Here is a 16,530-nt window from a genome sequence, read left to right as displayed (position 1 = left end):
CTCATCGAGTTCTGCAAGAATGAAAAATAAAAAATATTATTTAATTGTAATTCAGCTTACTCAGTTGACGGACGAACGTCATTACGGTCAGACGCGTTTTTTGGGCAATCAAATTTACAATTTTTATTTAAGTCGGCTTTGCTACAAGCACGTGAAATTTTCGTGAGTTAACAGTGTCTTAAAGTGATGAAATTTTTGAATTTTTGGAAAAAAAATTAAAAATCAATTTAAACAGTTGACAATTTTAAATTGCAGAAAATTTTGATAAAAAAAAAACTGAAATTTTTTTGAAAATTTGGAAAAATTTAAAAGTTGCAAAAAAATTAAATTTAAAATTTTGACAAAATTCATCCCAAATTACCACAACAACCATTGCAAAATATAAAGTGAAATTTAGAAATTGTTTATTTTTATATCGCAAGAATAAATCGAGATTCTAAAAATAATCAGCACATTTTGTAAAAAACATAAAAACAAAAAAAAAACGGCAGTAAAAGTTGCCGATTCTCGTGGATTTTTGTCGTATACAGTACAACAACAATAACAGACCCGGTCTGACCAGAAAACAAAGAATAATGCAAATTTTTCGGATGCATCGAAAGTGAATACTGGAAAATTAGGTTAAAAACTTATAAAAATTGTGAATTTGAAATTGGCCATCATATCCACCAAAAAAGTGTAAGTAATTAACATTTTCCACCAAATTTTCCACTTCAACAACTAAATTCATCACGCAAATCGCACATTTGTCGACATCTCGACACAGATCGCACAGTGACACATTTTCCGCACACGGAATCGCATTCATTTTCACTTTCGTACAAAGATAGACTTTTCTCTGTGTCATAATAGATGTAAACATTTTTTGTTATTCAATCGCATCGCACGTTAGACATAGAGATGAGATCCATTCTGTGTGTAACAATAAGCGTAATTCATGTGACAGAATTTAGAATAATTTACAGGAAATGACTCAAAATTGTCTACAAAGTATGCTAAAAATGTGGTTTTTGGATGACGAAATCCTTGCGAAATGTCAGGAAATGTTTCGGTTTTTGGTATGAATGGGGAATAGGAAGGAATAGCAAATAGGAATAGAATTAACCAAAACCTTTAATTAATCAGGTTTAGCCTTCGAAAATCCATTAAACAGGATAAAATATCAAAACACTTGCTCAATTATTATCATAAAAATCCAGCATAGTCATTCAAGTAATCATTATTGCCGGCTCTAAAAAAATTAAATCCTGAACTGTGTTTAAGTTCCGACTAATTTAAAAAAACAATAATTCAATTTTATTAGAATTAAAACCATAAATATACACTTTATTTCATTATTTTTGTGGCTTCTCATTAGTCTCAAATCATGGCCAAATGTCAGTAATTACGCTGGTTTTGTTTCATTCTTCAAGATTTGGTATGATTAGTGGACTTTTGACTGCGGAATCTTCGTGCTAATGTAATTATTACTTGTGCTGTGTGGTTAAGAAGAAGTATTTTGGTATTCCGGGGTCATTTTACTGGGGTATATCCCCAAACCCACAAGTTCTAACAAATCAACCGTCAATCCACTTGTCATACTACCATATAACCTAAATCACTTGACACTTTGTGGCAATAAACACGTAAATTGGAATAAATTAAATGTCAATATTTTTTACTTTACGCTGTGTTTTTGGATTTATTCAGTATGAAATGCAAATTACGAATTAAAATCGAGGAGAAAAAGTGAAAATGGAATCAATTTATTTGAACTTTAGAATATAAGTGACGCAATGTTGTGATTGTGAATGATAAGGAAATGAATTAGTTTTGTGATTGTTGATAGAAGTTGAAATTGGTTCATTCATGGGATAGTCGGATTTGGGAGGAATTAGAAGGACCTTAGTCATAAGAGTTGAATTTGGCTCAATATCTTGTCTAGTCCACTTGAATCTAGTTGAATATCCCTGGAAATAGTTAAATCTTAACCAAAATAGTCAAGATTCTCAACACCTTCTTCTCCAGAGCTTAATGATTGCCTCTAATTTCCAACTCATGTGCTAATAATCTCAAATTCTCATAAATAAGCCGCAACAAAAACAAAAACAACTCTTCAAGTCAACAATACATAAAAATTCTATCGACTTATCTCACAAATCGCCAACAGCAATTCTCCGAATCTTGCAAAACAATAAACAAAAACATAAAAATATCCTAAATGTTGCCAAAAGCTAGAAATTCAAAACATTAATGCCAATCGAATGTGGAAATAAAAGCTAATAATTACGTTGCGTGTCTAAAGACAAAATAATTTTTTTGTATATTCGCAATTTCCTTCTGAAAAGAAGTTTTGAAATTTTTTTTTTTAATTTTGGCCGGTGAGGAAATAATTTGCAAAATTTTTTGAAGCGATTTTCAAAGTTATTTTTCAATAAAAAATTAAATTTAATTTATTGGCAATTTTTAATTAATTTTTACGACATTGCGGTATGCACAGCTTAGAGGTTTTTGACCGTGTTGATGGAATTTCATTTTGAGTGAATAAATTAGAATTAGAAGGAGGCTTGGGGGTCTTTAGACTCTTTGAATGCCTAAATTCAATTGTCTGGATTAAAAGTGATGTTTTAATGCTATTAAGCATAGTAAAGGGCTGCTGAAGTGCTGTTTAATAATTCGTACAATACATGGACGCATGTCATGGAATCTTGGGAAGTTCATTGGCCTAGCATTCAAAAAGCATGCTTTAATACCACTAAGCTACCTGAAAGTGGTCTCTTGGTCGATTTGGGTTAAATACGCTAAACTAGGAAGTTTCAAAGAATATATCTTCGAGCTTCCTTAGTAACTCAATTTCATTAAACTTACAATACTTAATAATCACGTCCTTGAATTTTTAAAACCTTCAATATTTGCTAAATAATCAAAAAATTATTTTATTTAAATTTATTCCTTTACAAAATATACCGAAACAACCGGAAAATTTCAACAAGACACAACATATGTCTTATTGATTTTGCGAATTTGCAAATAAAAATTCTAAAAATACGAAATCAAATCATGTAAATTCGCAGATGGCTTATTGTGTTAATGAACCAGTTTCCGATAAAGACAAACAAAATGCAAATTATTTCGCAATATTCTGCTTGTTGCTATACTTTTGGTGAATTTATTCCTTTGTTTATTTGAACGGTTGTGACTCTCGCTGCTTGATGCTACTTTAGATAAGTAAATTTTTGTTTTGACCAAAATCGATCGTGGATTTCTGAAGAAAATTCTAAATTATTTGATGCTTTAATTTTAAAAGATTGTAGCTTGATAACAGAATTATCGGATATAAATGCAATTTCGTGATTTGCCATTGATATTGCAACGTAAAGGCGCCCTAACATCTTCAAAGACAGAATTTACTTAAGTGGGTCAGATTTCATTAATAATTTCCTGAAAACTCACTTAAGTTCAATATCCATTCCTTTCCAAACCCCTTTTCAATTTTAATAACAGCCTCTCTTAAAAAACCAGTCAACTAAATCAGTTGACGCGGGCACGAGCATCTCATGCCTATAACTAAACTGTTCATTACAAATCGTTTTTTTTTTCTTTTGCATTTATGTGTGATAATGTGCAACATGGAAATTGCAATGAGTGGCACAACTGTTGTTGCATAAACGTGTTGAGTTGAGTGCATGTTCGGGAAGTTTCTGATGGAATCTGAAGACAACTTAATCGTAAAAATGTAAATTTAACTCAATAATTGATCACATGTAATGAGTTACATAGATTTTATGTCCATTGATTACCAACCTTGAACTAGCTAATCCAAAAAATGTGATTTTTCTATTAATAATATGATTAATCAACATATAATTGAGTCTCATACAAAATGGAATGTAAATTGATATAGTTTCTATGTGGTGATGATCATGACATTTGAAGGTTCATCGATCCGTATTATTAAATTAGTCGGTCAGTTTAGGAAGTAAGGATCAATTGTGTTTCAAAGCTTATCTTAGCTTGGTTTTTTCCTTTATAATTTGGATTTTTAGGTGTCAGAAGTCGATGATAAGCTCGTAACTTTGGTACAAATTGGATATCAGTGACAAAAACTGAGAAAATGAGAAAAAGAGGCTCGTTTTCTACATTCTTAGGTCCTAAAACATCCAAATAAATTTAAAATCACCATTCGGAATGACTGTCACATTCCCGCCAAATGATCACTCCGAACAAAGTCCCAGACAGTCACAAAGATTTTTTCTTTTGTTTATTTTTCTCTTGATTCTAAATGAATATATTTTTTTATGCTTATCAGCTTCTCATTTTACATGACTATTGTTATTTCTGTATTTATCACATTATGTGATTCTAGCTGTAATGAGTGTGGTTATTTAATGTAGTGACTCATTGAAATTTGAATTGAATTTCATATTTTGAGATAAATTTAGATTCACGTCCATAAATTGACATACAATTCCGCAAAATTCTTTACAATTTACACATCACAGTCCACAAAACCTCGTGCCACACACCACAACACATCCAATTTGTAATTCACAACAAATTAAGTCGAGCAAACTTGCGCACTTATGCATGAAATGCAACAAAGTGTAATTTCTAGCGTAACATCAAGTCTCGCTAGACGTTCCACACAAGTTGCACTTAAGGAAATTAAAAGTTATTTATCATAAGTAGGACATCTGTCATTAGATACAGAAACTACTAGAAACTTTTTTTTGAATGTTAAGGCTTGACATTGGCATAACGTTGATGCAAATATGTGATGGCTGCAGTTCAATGAGATGAATTTTGTAATGATTTGCAACATTGTAAGCCAGTTGACCTTTTTATATTTCTGATAAAATTAAATCATTTTTGTAATGCTTAGAGACTTATAGGCAATAATAGGGGCGCGAGATAAAATATATAATTAGAAATAATTTAAAGTTTTCAGATTGACTGCAAATTATTGGAATTTTGAGTTAAATTGTGATTACTTTTGCTTGATTTGAGAATTTTCTGGAAATTTTATGCATATTGAGTGTGAATTGAGTATGGTAAAGATCGGTCGATGCTGCAATTTTGAGTATCTGAGGCTTTTCGTAGTGTAGAATGCTGGTTTATTCATGCTTTTATTCTATTCTTAAAATAACATTGAGGGAATCCCCATGTCTATAATCTAAACAATTAATCTCCTTTTATGTACAAAAAAATTCCCAAAATATCCCAAAAAAAATGCCAACCTCATCTTCACACTTATCCAATAATTCCCATCATTAACATCTTATCACATGCCTGCGACTTAGCACATTTCAAATCCAACCAAAACAATCATAAATTAATTTTAGTTTACATTCTAAGGCACACAACTCGTTCGGTGTTATTTCCACTTACAAGAAATGACCTTCAAGAAATACCAACCAGCTTAATATGTATGAACGAAATAGACATGGCAAATTAAATAAAAAATTATTACAGAATCTTTGCTTAGAAGTACAAGGTCGGTCGTCAAACTAAGCAATCTACTTTGTATCATTTGCAAAACTGCATTCATTTAACTGAATTTTGCCGATGCAAATATTATGCAATATCCAATAATGTTGAGGCTGCTATTATCGACTTGATTCAAGTCCAAGAAAAATCTCGAATGTCTAATTAATTTCTTTATTACTGTTAAGCGGCTAGTGAGCATTAGGTGTGTAATTATGGAATTGAGGACTAGAAAGGAAGTCGGTTAAGGTTGATTTCGGTTTATTTCCTCCTTTAATGTTTTGTTAGCCACAAATCTGTAATTAAAGATCATGTGGGTTAGGTATCTGAGCAACAATGTTTACTTAGCAAGGTAGAATATCCATAACTGTAGCTCAGAATGATAAAACCACATGACTTTATCTTGAACTGTGTAATTTCATCCTAATTACATCATCGACAACCTTTTAATTCGCAAACCACTATTTAATTGCTAAAAAATCATTGAAAAGCCCTTCAGCATCCAAAGAATTTGCCAGTGCTAATTAGTTAAGACTCTAGACACATTAACGTCCATTAGCCTGAGGCAATAATTTAGAAATACTCGAAAATAAGAAAATTATCGAGAATTATAATCTTTTAATGGTCGTCTTAAGCAGGGTTTGATATTTTCCTCAAACAACACTTTCAAAATGTACTGAAAAATTGATAATTTGTCAATCCCTGGTCTTAAGCTATTAAACACAATTACGAACCATAAGAAGGAAGAATTACTTTATGATGTTTCGAAGTTAATGAAGAATAAGTGTGCAGAGCCAACAATACATATGCCAACAATTGACCCGATCCTCAACAACATAACTGTAAATAAAAATTATATCAAGTACCAAAAAAAAAGACAATTTCTTCGTCAGGTCAATGACCCCAATCTCCTCTCAAAAAGCATATATTCATCACCAAACTCACAAAAAAATACGATCACATCAGAGAAAAAAAAGATGAGCGAGCAGCCACAGAGAAGAAAATAAACACAAATTGCCATTGACCTTCACACACAAAATGATCGATTGCACGACTAACCTCAATTTGCCTTTAAATCTGTTACTGTTTGCTGTTATCATCGGCGAATCGCGACTATTTCTATTTGTTTAATAATGATTTGTTTAATTTTAATTGCAATGGAAGTGGATGTTATATTGAGGGAATTTGGTGTGGAAATTTTTTGCGGATGTTTGATGAATGGTAGAGGATATGATGATGATCTGGAGGTTGTTGAAGTGAAATTTCACTTTCATTTGGGTTAAAAATTGTGTCAAAATTTAGAAATTTTTTGTTGAAATTTAGTCAAATTTGGAAAAACTGAGCATCATCATCTCATAGTTCGCCTCTGCATCACTCAAAGCTCATCCTCATTTTTTTGTCATAAACAATCCGATTTGAGTTAAAATCGATACACATTAATCATCGTAAATGAATATTTAAAATCAACACTTTGCATTTTTACGCTTCATAAAATGAAGATTCTTTTTTATTGCAAATAAAATAAACAGTATGAAGTTGAATTTGAAATTTGCAATCTTGATTTTCTGGTTCTGTATGATTTTTGGTAGACGACATGGGACTCGGGATTATTGGAAAGTCAAATTGAGGTTGAATAGACTTGAAGGAGTACTTGAGGAATATTTTCAAGTTTATTTCAACTAATCCATAAAGATTTAGTTCTAATATTGAAACTTCTAGCACAAATCTAGCTATTTTTTGATAAAATAATACAAAAACCATCAATTTAGATAATCTACGATCAAAAATTCAATCCTTAGTCATCGTTTTCATCACTTAACATCAATTTATTATCATGTCGCGACGATTTAGTCTCCAGGACCAATAGAATTATAGTTTCTTGTCTATGAGCTCCTTAAAAATTGACAAATAAACAAAATGATAATTAATGTTTACGACTAAACAGCCGGAGTCTGTGTGCCGGTTCATACTAGACATTCCAATAGAATATTCTAAAAATAAATCTAATCTTTACATCCAGTCACCATAATTTATTTATCAACAACAAAAAAACAACAAATTTGAAAAGAATTTTTTTTGCCGTCATCAAACTCAACACCGGCGCCTGAAACTAGATTTCTTTATGTTTTTTATCTGAATTTTATTTTAATTGGGATATTTTTGGAAATATTTTTTTTCGCAGGTTGTTCATTAATTCCTGACCTTTCTTTATATTTTGTGTTATCTAGAACTCTCTGATTTTTTTTCGATTTCACAGTCTTTATCTCAGATTTTATGTCTGTTCCTTTTTATGGTGTTTACTGCAAAATTAAGATTTCTTTTAATTAAAGCGGATTTTATGGGACTTTTTGTGATAACAAGTGGATTTTTGTTTTGTTTCTTGGTAATTTATTTGCAGAATTCGAGTTTGGGTTAACACATTCTGATGCAATATTTAAAGTTTTAATGTTAAAGGCCAGAATTTTTGAAGAAAATGTGAATATAATTTGCCAAAATTAAAATTTTCTTGGCAAAAAATCTCAGCAAATCATCAAAAAAGTACTTAATCTACTCAAAATATCTCAAACCATACACTAATCAACATTGTAACTTTTCATTTCCTCCTCATCGTTCCGCATTGTTTAAATTATTTATGTAAATTAAAATCAAATTAAAATCTCATAAATAAATTAAAAATAATTAATTCATGTGGCAAATTCTTACAATATATTACGTATTAGGTCTATGAGTAATATGGTTTAGTCTATAAGTATGAGATTGACCTACAAAAAGAATGAATTTAACAAACAATTATTGCAGATTAATTGAATTTGAAGGATGATGCTTAACTGCAGAATTACTAAATTCTTCAAGAAAATCCACAAAAATTAACTTATGTTGGCATTGAAAGATTCAAACATTTTTTCATTATTTATGGCATATAAAGTGATTCTTACAGTTTCAAATGCAGGTGTCTCAAGAACACCGAAATTCAAGTTTCTAAACAAAAAAATACATAATTTTTCTGATTTTATTTCTTAATTAAACTAATAAATAATCAATTTTTTCTTCATTTATTTGCAGAATTTACCTGATATCCTAAAAACGTCTGGAATTGTAGACAAGTGAGCAATTGAAATCTCAGCACAAAAATCGGAAATTTTTGATAATTTAGTGATAAAAGTACCTGAATGATATCAAAATAAGGCTACAAAAATGACGACCAAGACAGTCAGCTTTGAAGATGTTGTGTATGAAGTTCAACCAAAGAGGAATTTCGGTAAGTTTTACATTACTTTATATAATGGGTTAGGGGTGCATATGAGGGAGGCTTTTTGGGGAAAATTTAGCAAAAAATTGTGAAAATTCAAAGAATTATTTTGAAAAATTCAATTAAATCTAAAGCAAATTAAAGCAAAATCTCAAAAACAGTTCCTTACTACCATTAAGCTCACCTCAAACATTTCCTCAATGTCCATCAACCACTCAGAAAAATGATGACTCACCTAATCAATCCAAACATCAAACATTGGATAAAACATTGATCACATGACTTAATATCCAAACAATTTAGTCAACAAAGAAGCTTTATTCTTCAAATTCTTAAATTGTCAATATTTATTCAGATTGTTTGGAACGTTCCAACAGTATTTTTTTCGTGGTCAACTCTTTGCACTTGGCATCTTTTCTGGTGTTTGATGAGCAAATTTGAACATGAAATAATAATGATGATAATAAGTCTGTTGTTACGGAAGAATGATGAGTATTGACTGCTATTTTTGGGTTGGGATAATGTTTTGGGGGTTATTTAAGTCATTTTGTTTGTCTGGGGCTTGATTGAAGACTCTAGTTCGACTTCAAGGTCTATTGGTTCTTCATCAAGCTAAAATAATTGTTCTTTTGGCTCAAAATGTGGTTTATTGACCCAAAAAACAATTTTTGGTACACATTGTGGTCTGTTGGCTCAACAAATTGGCCTATCATTGCAAACAAAAGCTCGCAAATGAAGTCCGTTGGCTCACAACAATTTATTCCATTTCTAAATTCAATTCCTTATTAACTTTAATGCAATTTTTCAATTAAAGCCCTAACAGATTGACAGTAGAAAATGTCATTTGGAATGCAATAAATAAGCCTTAATAGAACAGGTTGGATTGTCGTGAGAACTACACGAGCGCTTCTAAAGCTATATAGTAAATTATGCTGATAAATATGAATGAATGTTGTATTCACTTTGAGGTATTAAATAATAGTTAATAAGTTGTTATCATGCTGTAATATACGAAGTCATGACAGCTGGGATTGTCGTTGATTGAGGTAGGAAGTTGAGTTTGATGACGTTGAATGATTTATAGTGATTTAAGCGATTCTGTAGGATTCTTCTGGACAAGCAGAGAACTGAAACCCGGAACTGACAGTACACTGGCAGTTTTGGGAGGCTTTAGTAGGCAAATTCTACCCACATTTGAGCATTCTGTAAGGACACATCCTAAATACTAGCCTTCTTGGCTCGACAGCATCTAAATCATCAAATTCCCTACCTACACCATTAACCCTTGTCTGCATATCAAACCTCGATTGGAAGTTTCACCAACAATCAAATTCTGCTACTTATGTGCAAGTGTGCTGCAAATGTCTTCATTTTTTGAGTGCATATGACCATAATTAAGTCATGCAATGTTCACAAAAATGCTCAAAAGAAAGTGAAAGAAATTCTTTGTGTTGCGAATTATTTTATTGAAATACTTTTGCTGCCTAATTATGCTAGACACGTCCGTCACGTTGGCCTTTCTTCTTCCTCCACCTTCTATATACCATCTCTTTCCCGTCCATACACAACTCAATTTTGTTGACTGTTTTAAAAACAAAATCAATTGACGAATTTTTACTTAGTTTAATTTGAGTAATTGACCGTGATTGATCAACAAGCTTTGTTGCTAATTGTGCTGAAAATCAATATTGAAAATAAAATGGCAAAAGTTAATCAAATTTTGTGTGCTGGAATCATCGTTTTGTGCTTTGTTAGTGCCGTGATGTGTGATGATGAAACAAATGTTGAAGGTAGTGATGAAAATTTGGGTTTTGATAATTTTGAGGCTAGAGCCATTAAGTATGGTCAATTTGAAGGATAATCCCTGAAAAATTTCATCAAAATTATCAAAATTTTCACTCAATTTTAATTAAATTTGATCAAAAATCACAGAAGCCAGAACATTTGGACATCATTTCCTGAAGAGAATTAGCTTCGCAATCATTCCTGCTGCATTTGTTGTTGGTGTCATTACAACTCTTTTGGGTGCATTGACTGTTGTGTCCATGAAGAGTTTGGGAGTTGGTGTAAGTTGATTTTGTGAAAATTCCGACCGAAAAAGGTCAAAAATCAGCAAAACATGAAAAAAATACCCAAAAATTTCCTTCCAGGTCGTTCTTCTAGTCCTGACCATTGGTCAATTGATAGCAAGAAGTTTGCCTGCTGCATCACCAATCGCTTACTCTAGTCCAGTTCCAATCTGGTAATCAGATGGACCAAAACAGCATGTAGAGATGAAGTTCTGAAGTTCCTGGATGCACCGCCACCATTAATTGTTAAATTATTTATTTATTTATTTATTTATTTAGATTGAAAATCAATCTTGCAAGTCAATTCCTGAGGAAGCGACTTAGTCAAAAGCTCTTCATAAATTTGTCAATTTCCTGTTCTAAAAACCAAAAATCTTGTAAAATTGTCATAGAAATAAAAATGAAAAATCCTAAAAAATCCCAAAATTGATGTAAAAATGGACATCCTGCACTAAATACAGCAACATTAATTACCTACATAATTACCCCAAATCAACTAATAACCTAATAATTCATTCCAAAATGGAAGTAGACTTACATGAAATAAATGCATACATTTTTCGCGTAAATACTTATGGTCATTCAAACCGAAAACACAATGGAAGTGTCAATACTTATGTTTGATTGAATTGAGGGCAACATGCTTGCTTTGATCACGTTTTTTAGAACAATTGAATTTAATTTTGGCAAAATTTGACTTTCTTTTTCATGGGTTCATTTGAGTTCCTGTTTACTGAATTGCTTACACTTATTATTGTAGTAATTAAAAGCGTTCCATAGCTATAGCCTAACTAAATTTCAGTAAATGACTAGGCGGATCTGATGAATCGATGCAGATGATCTTTGGCACTTAAAATCGACATTTCGCCGATTAGTCTGAATCTTCCAATTGTATTGATCAAATGCAATAAATCATTGCCAACTAGATGCAATTGTCTGGAAAATATTACGATTAATTTTTAATAACAGCTGCAACCTACAAATTAGTTCAAAATTGATAGTTTAGTGTGAATGAATTCGAAAAATAATTTAATTTCGACGTCAATAATTAAAACGATTCTTGAAATTAATTTGCGGATCATGTGCTTCTGATTATAGAGACTGAGGTGTTTGTGATTGTTGGCTGTTTATACAGTCACGAGATTGTAAATGAAAATTAACTTTCCGGGAATTTTTGCACGACAGATTAACTATTAAGCTTCTAATCAGCATCAACAGTAAATTGCTTATCTAATAATGCCTCGAACAATGAACAAAATAGTTAAGTCCTGAGTCATCAAAAATACAGGAAACGCCACCTTGTCTACATTTCAGCCTACCCACTTTCCCTCGTGCATTAATTTTACATTTTTTTAGCTCAAATTTAATTTATACAAAATATTGAAATTTAATGAAATAAAATTGAATTAATTCACTCCAGTGATGATAAATTGCAGTTGAATACATGTTTATGCAATTCAGGAAGCAGAATCTGTTGCGACAGGTGCAAGGTCATTTGATGTTGTTTAGATTTGCGAGATTTCGTGACTGTAGTTGGGAATACGGGAGATTATTGGGGATTTTTGGGAAAATTTAGAAGATATGAAAACTTGGAAAAATAATTGAAAAATGCTCAGAAAATTCTCATCAAAACAGCTTCACATGCTCAACTTCACATGCTCGAACAAAGTCTTGATTGATATAATTATAGACATTCGTTATGTTAATCTTGATATGATTTTCAATTGCAGTGTGAAACAATTTATTAATTACAAGTTTAATGTTCATATGCAAATTTAAATGCAATTTGTAAAGTTTTTCAATTGCTACACGCGATTTGATTCCTTCGGAATTGAGTTCTTGAAAACAATTTTAACTAAATTTTACTATTTTCACTTCCAGCCAGCAACACAAAATCCACAAAAATCAAACTCCTCAGAGGTGTATCCGGAGTGTTTAGACATGGACAACTATCAGTCATTATGGGTCCATCAGGAGCCGGAAAAAGTAGTTTACTTAATGCTCTGTCTGGATACAGGTAAGAATCAGACTTAATTAATTTACCAAAAGCACTATAAAATGTGTTAATTCATTAAAAAAATCATTTTTGGCGAATTTGAAGCGTGAAGAATTTTTTTATTCTGTGCAAAATTGCGAATTTGAGCAAAAGAATGAATTAAAATCTTTGATATGACCTTGGTATAATGGGAAGACTTGTGAAACAAGAAGTAAAGCTAAATGGCATTTTTAAGTGTCAAACTTTATACTGCTGCGTATTCGACAGATATTACAGCTTCTGTAGTCTCATTTTAGTCAACTTGAACGAGTAATTTCTGTTCCTCATTTGCTTCTTCTTACTTTTCTATCCATCAATATTCAGAAGCTATTAATGTTAAATTGCACAGTCATGACTGAACAATGTGTATTATTTGGTAAAAATATACCAAAAAGTCAATTTTAACTCTGCTTAATATGAATTCTACCTAAAGTGTCATTCACTTGTTATGAAGGACATCTTAAAGTTGTCACTTGAAATTGAATGCTGGAGCAGATTTAAATCTTCCAGTAACGTTATCTCTCCATTGTCTTTATCATTAGTTCATTAACCACAACAGACTTAGTAATAGAATTAACCAATTATTCTATGGACGTCATTTTCAGACATCCCAATTCGACTGTCTCAATTAAGGAATTCAATCTTTAAATTCTTAAAAACCTGAATTGTGTTTAGCCATTTACTTCATTTTCGGCGACTGTACTTGTTGTTATTTTGAACACTTCTGTTGCTTCCCTCATAGCTTTTTCATTTGACGTCATCGCGAATGTACGCGATGGTTTAAATTAACCTGAATTATAAGTGCTTAATTCAACATTAGTTTTGGGCGAATTGTGGACTTTCCATGATTCATTCTCATCCATCCTGAATCTTGCTCATTTCCTGTTTCATTCCCATAATGAGTCAACCTTAACGGTTTCACGTTAAGCAAACAATTTTATCAAAATAGTAACAACAATCAGGAGAATTAATCTCGATTTGTGTATATTAACAAGTATGAAGTTCATAGTAAATCAAGTCGCAAGAATAGCTGAATTTATTACAATCTGTCGTGAATTAATAAATCTTTGAAGCGAGCATTTACATCGATAGCTGACGTCACGAGATCTGTTATGTAACTACATTGTAGTATTTATGAGCTTAATTGAGCGATTGCTTTTTAAAGGTTAGAGACTAAGGTTTGATCCTAGGTCGATCTAAAAAATCATCCATTAAGTCACCCACCTTCATCACAATAATTCCCTACTTCCTCAAAAATGTCAGATCTATTAAAATATAAATCATACAAATCTGTGAATTTAGAGAATTAATTGACTTAATTAATGGCTATAGAATATCTAATTAATAGCTCAATTGCATGCAAAACGCACATTTCATTTAATTTTATCCTTTATTAATTCATTATCTATTTTAATTTTGCTACTTAATCGATTTGTTTTCGTTTTTTAAGATGAGATATTTCCGATAATTATTCTGATGTACATACTGCCATTTGAGTGATTGATCGGGGAACTAATTTAAATTATTCAATTTATTAACGGCTTTTTGAAATTCAAATTTTATTAACAAATTTTCTAACAATTTTCAGAACGGAAGGTGTCAATGGCACCATCCTCATTAATCGCAAGACATCATGTTATATCCAGCAAGAAGATCATCATCACACACTCATCACAGTCTATGAAATGATGATGATGGCTTGTCGACTTAAACTTAAACATTCATCAATTGAACATGTTCGTGATGACTATAGGGCAAGAATCGATGAAATTCTGGCAAGTCTGAATCTCGCACATAGAAAAGATTCAACATCAAAGACACTCAGTGGCGGTGAAAAGAAGCGACTTTCAATCGCACTGGAACTTGTAACAAATCCAGAAATTATCTGTCTTGACGAGCCAACAAGTGGATTAGATGAAGTCACAGCATCAGCATGTATCAGATTATTAAGAGATTTAGCACATAAAGACAGAACAATCATTTGTACGATTCATCAGCCATCAGCTGCTATGTTTGATCTGTTTGACAATATTTATTTATTAGCACAAGGACAATGTGTCTATTCTGGATCACCAAAGGTTCTCATTCCATTTTTATTAAGCAGAAATTACACATGTCCAAAGTATAATAATCCTGCCGACTATAGTGAGTATCTGTAACCTCAACATTTTGGAACCTAACCTCAAAGTACTAACAATTTTTCTTTTATTTTCCAACAGTCATTGAGCTATGCGACCTTGAACCCGACACAGTTATACCACAATTCTCAGAATACTTTAGCAACGGTAAACAACAATGCCTTCCCATCAACAACCTTACAAATGACTCAACAATTAGTGAATTTCAAATGAAACAATCAATTAACAGTCTACAAATGGAAATACTAAGACCTAAAGAGAGCACATTAATACAGAAAATGAAACAATTGACCAAGTTCTTCAAGAGTGAATATGCATTATCAAGTCTACAGCAATTCAGTGTTTTGTTCCAAATGATGATGACGAAAATTTTTAGAAATAAAATTGTACTTTGGATTCAGTTTTTACATCATTTGGGATGTGGACTGTGCATTGGACTGATCTTTTTTAATGTTGCGAATGATGGAGCGAGGATGTTTGATCATTTAAAGTTTTGTATGGGATGTGTGTTCTTTTCGGTATATACGCAGATTATGGTGCCAATTTTGAGCTGTAAGTAGCTCCTTTGGACTTAAATTTTAATGTCTAACCTCAAAAATCTCCTGATTTAGATCCACAAGAGCTTCGAATTGTCAAAAAGGAATGCTTCAATCGTTGGTATGGACTAACGCCTTACTACCTTGCCTTAACATTCTCAAGATTGCCGCTACAAATAATTTTCAATTTGATATTTACTTGCTGTGTTTACTTCTTGTCTGGATTGCCACTGGAACCATGGAGATTCCTAATGTTTGCACTGATTAGTGTCATTGTGTCAATTGTGGCTGAAGGACTTGGATTGGCTATTGGAGCTACTTTTAATGTTACGGTAGGAAAACTTAAAAATATTCAAAAAAATCAATATTTAATTTAAAAATTTACAGAACGGCTGTGCAATTGGACCAGCACTCATGGCTCCCTTCCTTGGTCTCGCAATCTATGGTTTTGACTTTGCAGCCGACGTTCCAATGCTTATGTATGCAGCAATGAAGTTCTCATTCATTCGTGGTGGAGTTGTGTCACTAGTTCTTACAGTTTTCGGATTCAACAGACCTAGATTGGATTGCAAGGACCTTTATTGTCACTTTGATGACCCAAAAGTGCTGCTTAGATATTTAAGAATTGAAAATGTTTCACTTTTTACAGAAGTTTCAGTTCTTATTGGTCTCATGTTGCTGTTTAGAGCGCTGTTTTATTTGAGCTTGAGGAAAAGATTTTACAAGTAATTTTTGAATAGCTTTAAAGTTGCAAAAAGTGATGTAGAATTAAATTTATTTAATAGTTTTTAAGTGAGTCCGACTCAAAATTATTTTATTGTAATTATTATTCATACTATAAATTATGAAATAAATATATCTGGTGATTTTTAATGTTAAACTGTTGAATTATTGAATTGAGTTCAAATTCTAGGATTTTCAGATCAATTTTATGGCATTAAATGATAGCAGAAGTAATGAAATGAGCAGATTCCTGTCACTTTGTGTAGCATGTTGCATATTTTAAGGGGTAAGCTTCAAAATCTACGAATCAAAAGCT

At 31.7% G+C, this 16,530-nt stretch overlaps 2 protein-coding genes across 2 annotated transcripts; both read left to right on the top strand.

Moving 5' to 3' along the window:
- The first annotated feature begins 60 nt into the window (after positions 1-60).
- On the top strand, positions 61-16,371 carry LOC139097287 (ATP-binding cassette subfamily G member 4). The gene is made up of 7 exons (XM_070649087.1): positions 61-678; positions 8,527-8,722; positions 12,664-12,799; positions 14,406-14,962; positions 15,037-15,507; positions 15,567-15,823; positions 15,879-16,371. The coding sequence occupies exons 2-7, from the start codon at positions 8,659-8,661 to the stop codon at positions 16,218-16,220; spliced, it is 1,827 nt and encodes a 608-aa protein (XP_070505188.1). The 5' UTR covers positions 61-678; positions 8,527-8,658; the 3' UTR covers positions 16,221-16,371.
- apn (apnoia) lies at positions 8,774-12,637 on the top strand. The gene is made up of 3 exons (XM_070649493.1): positions 8,774-10,503; positions 10,646-10,779; positions 10,864-12,637. The coding sequence occupies exons 1-3, from the start codon at positions 10,413-10,415 to the stop codon at positions 10,957-10,959; spliced, it is 321 nt and encodes a 106-aa protein (XP_070505594.1). The 5' UTR covers positions 8,774-10,412; the 3' UTR covers positions 10,960-12,637.
- Positions 16,372-16,530: the final 159 nt, after the last annotated feature.

The sequence above is a fragment of the Chironomus tepperi genome, unplaced genomic scaffold, assembly GCF_022539635.2.
Source record: "Chironomus tepperi strain 1889 unplaced genomic scaffold, CSIRO-AGI_Ctep_v1 contig_34, whole genome shotgun sequence".
In the NCBI taxonomy this organism is placed as follows: domain Eukaryota; kingdom Metazoa; phylum Arthropoda; class Insecta; order Diptera; family Chironomidae; genus Chironomus; species Chironomus tepperi.
The sequence above is the reverse complement of the archived record's forward strand: the minus strand, read 5'-3'. Positions and strand labels throughout refer to the sequence as shown.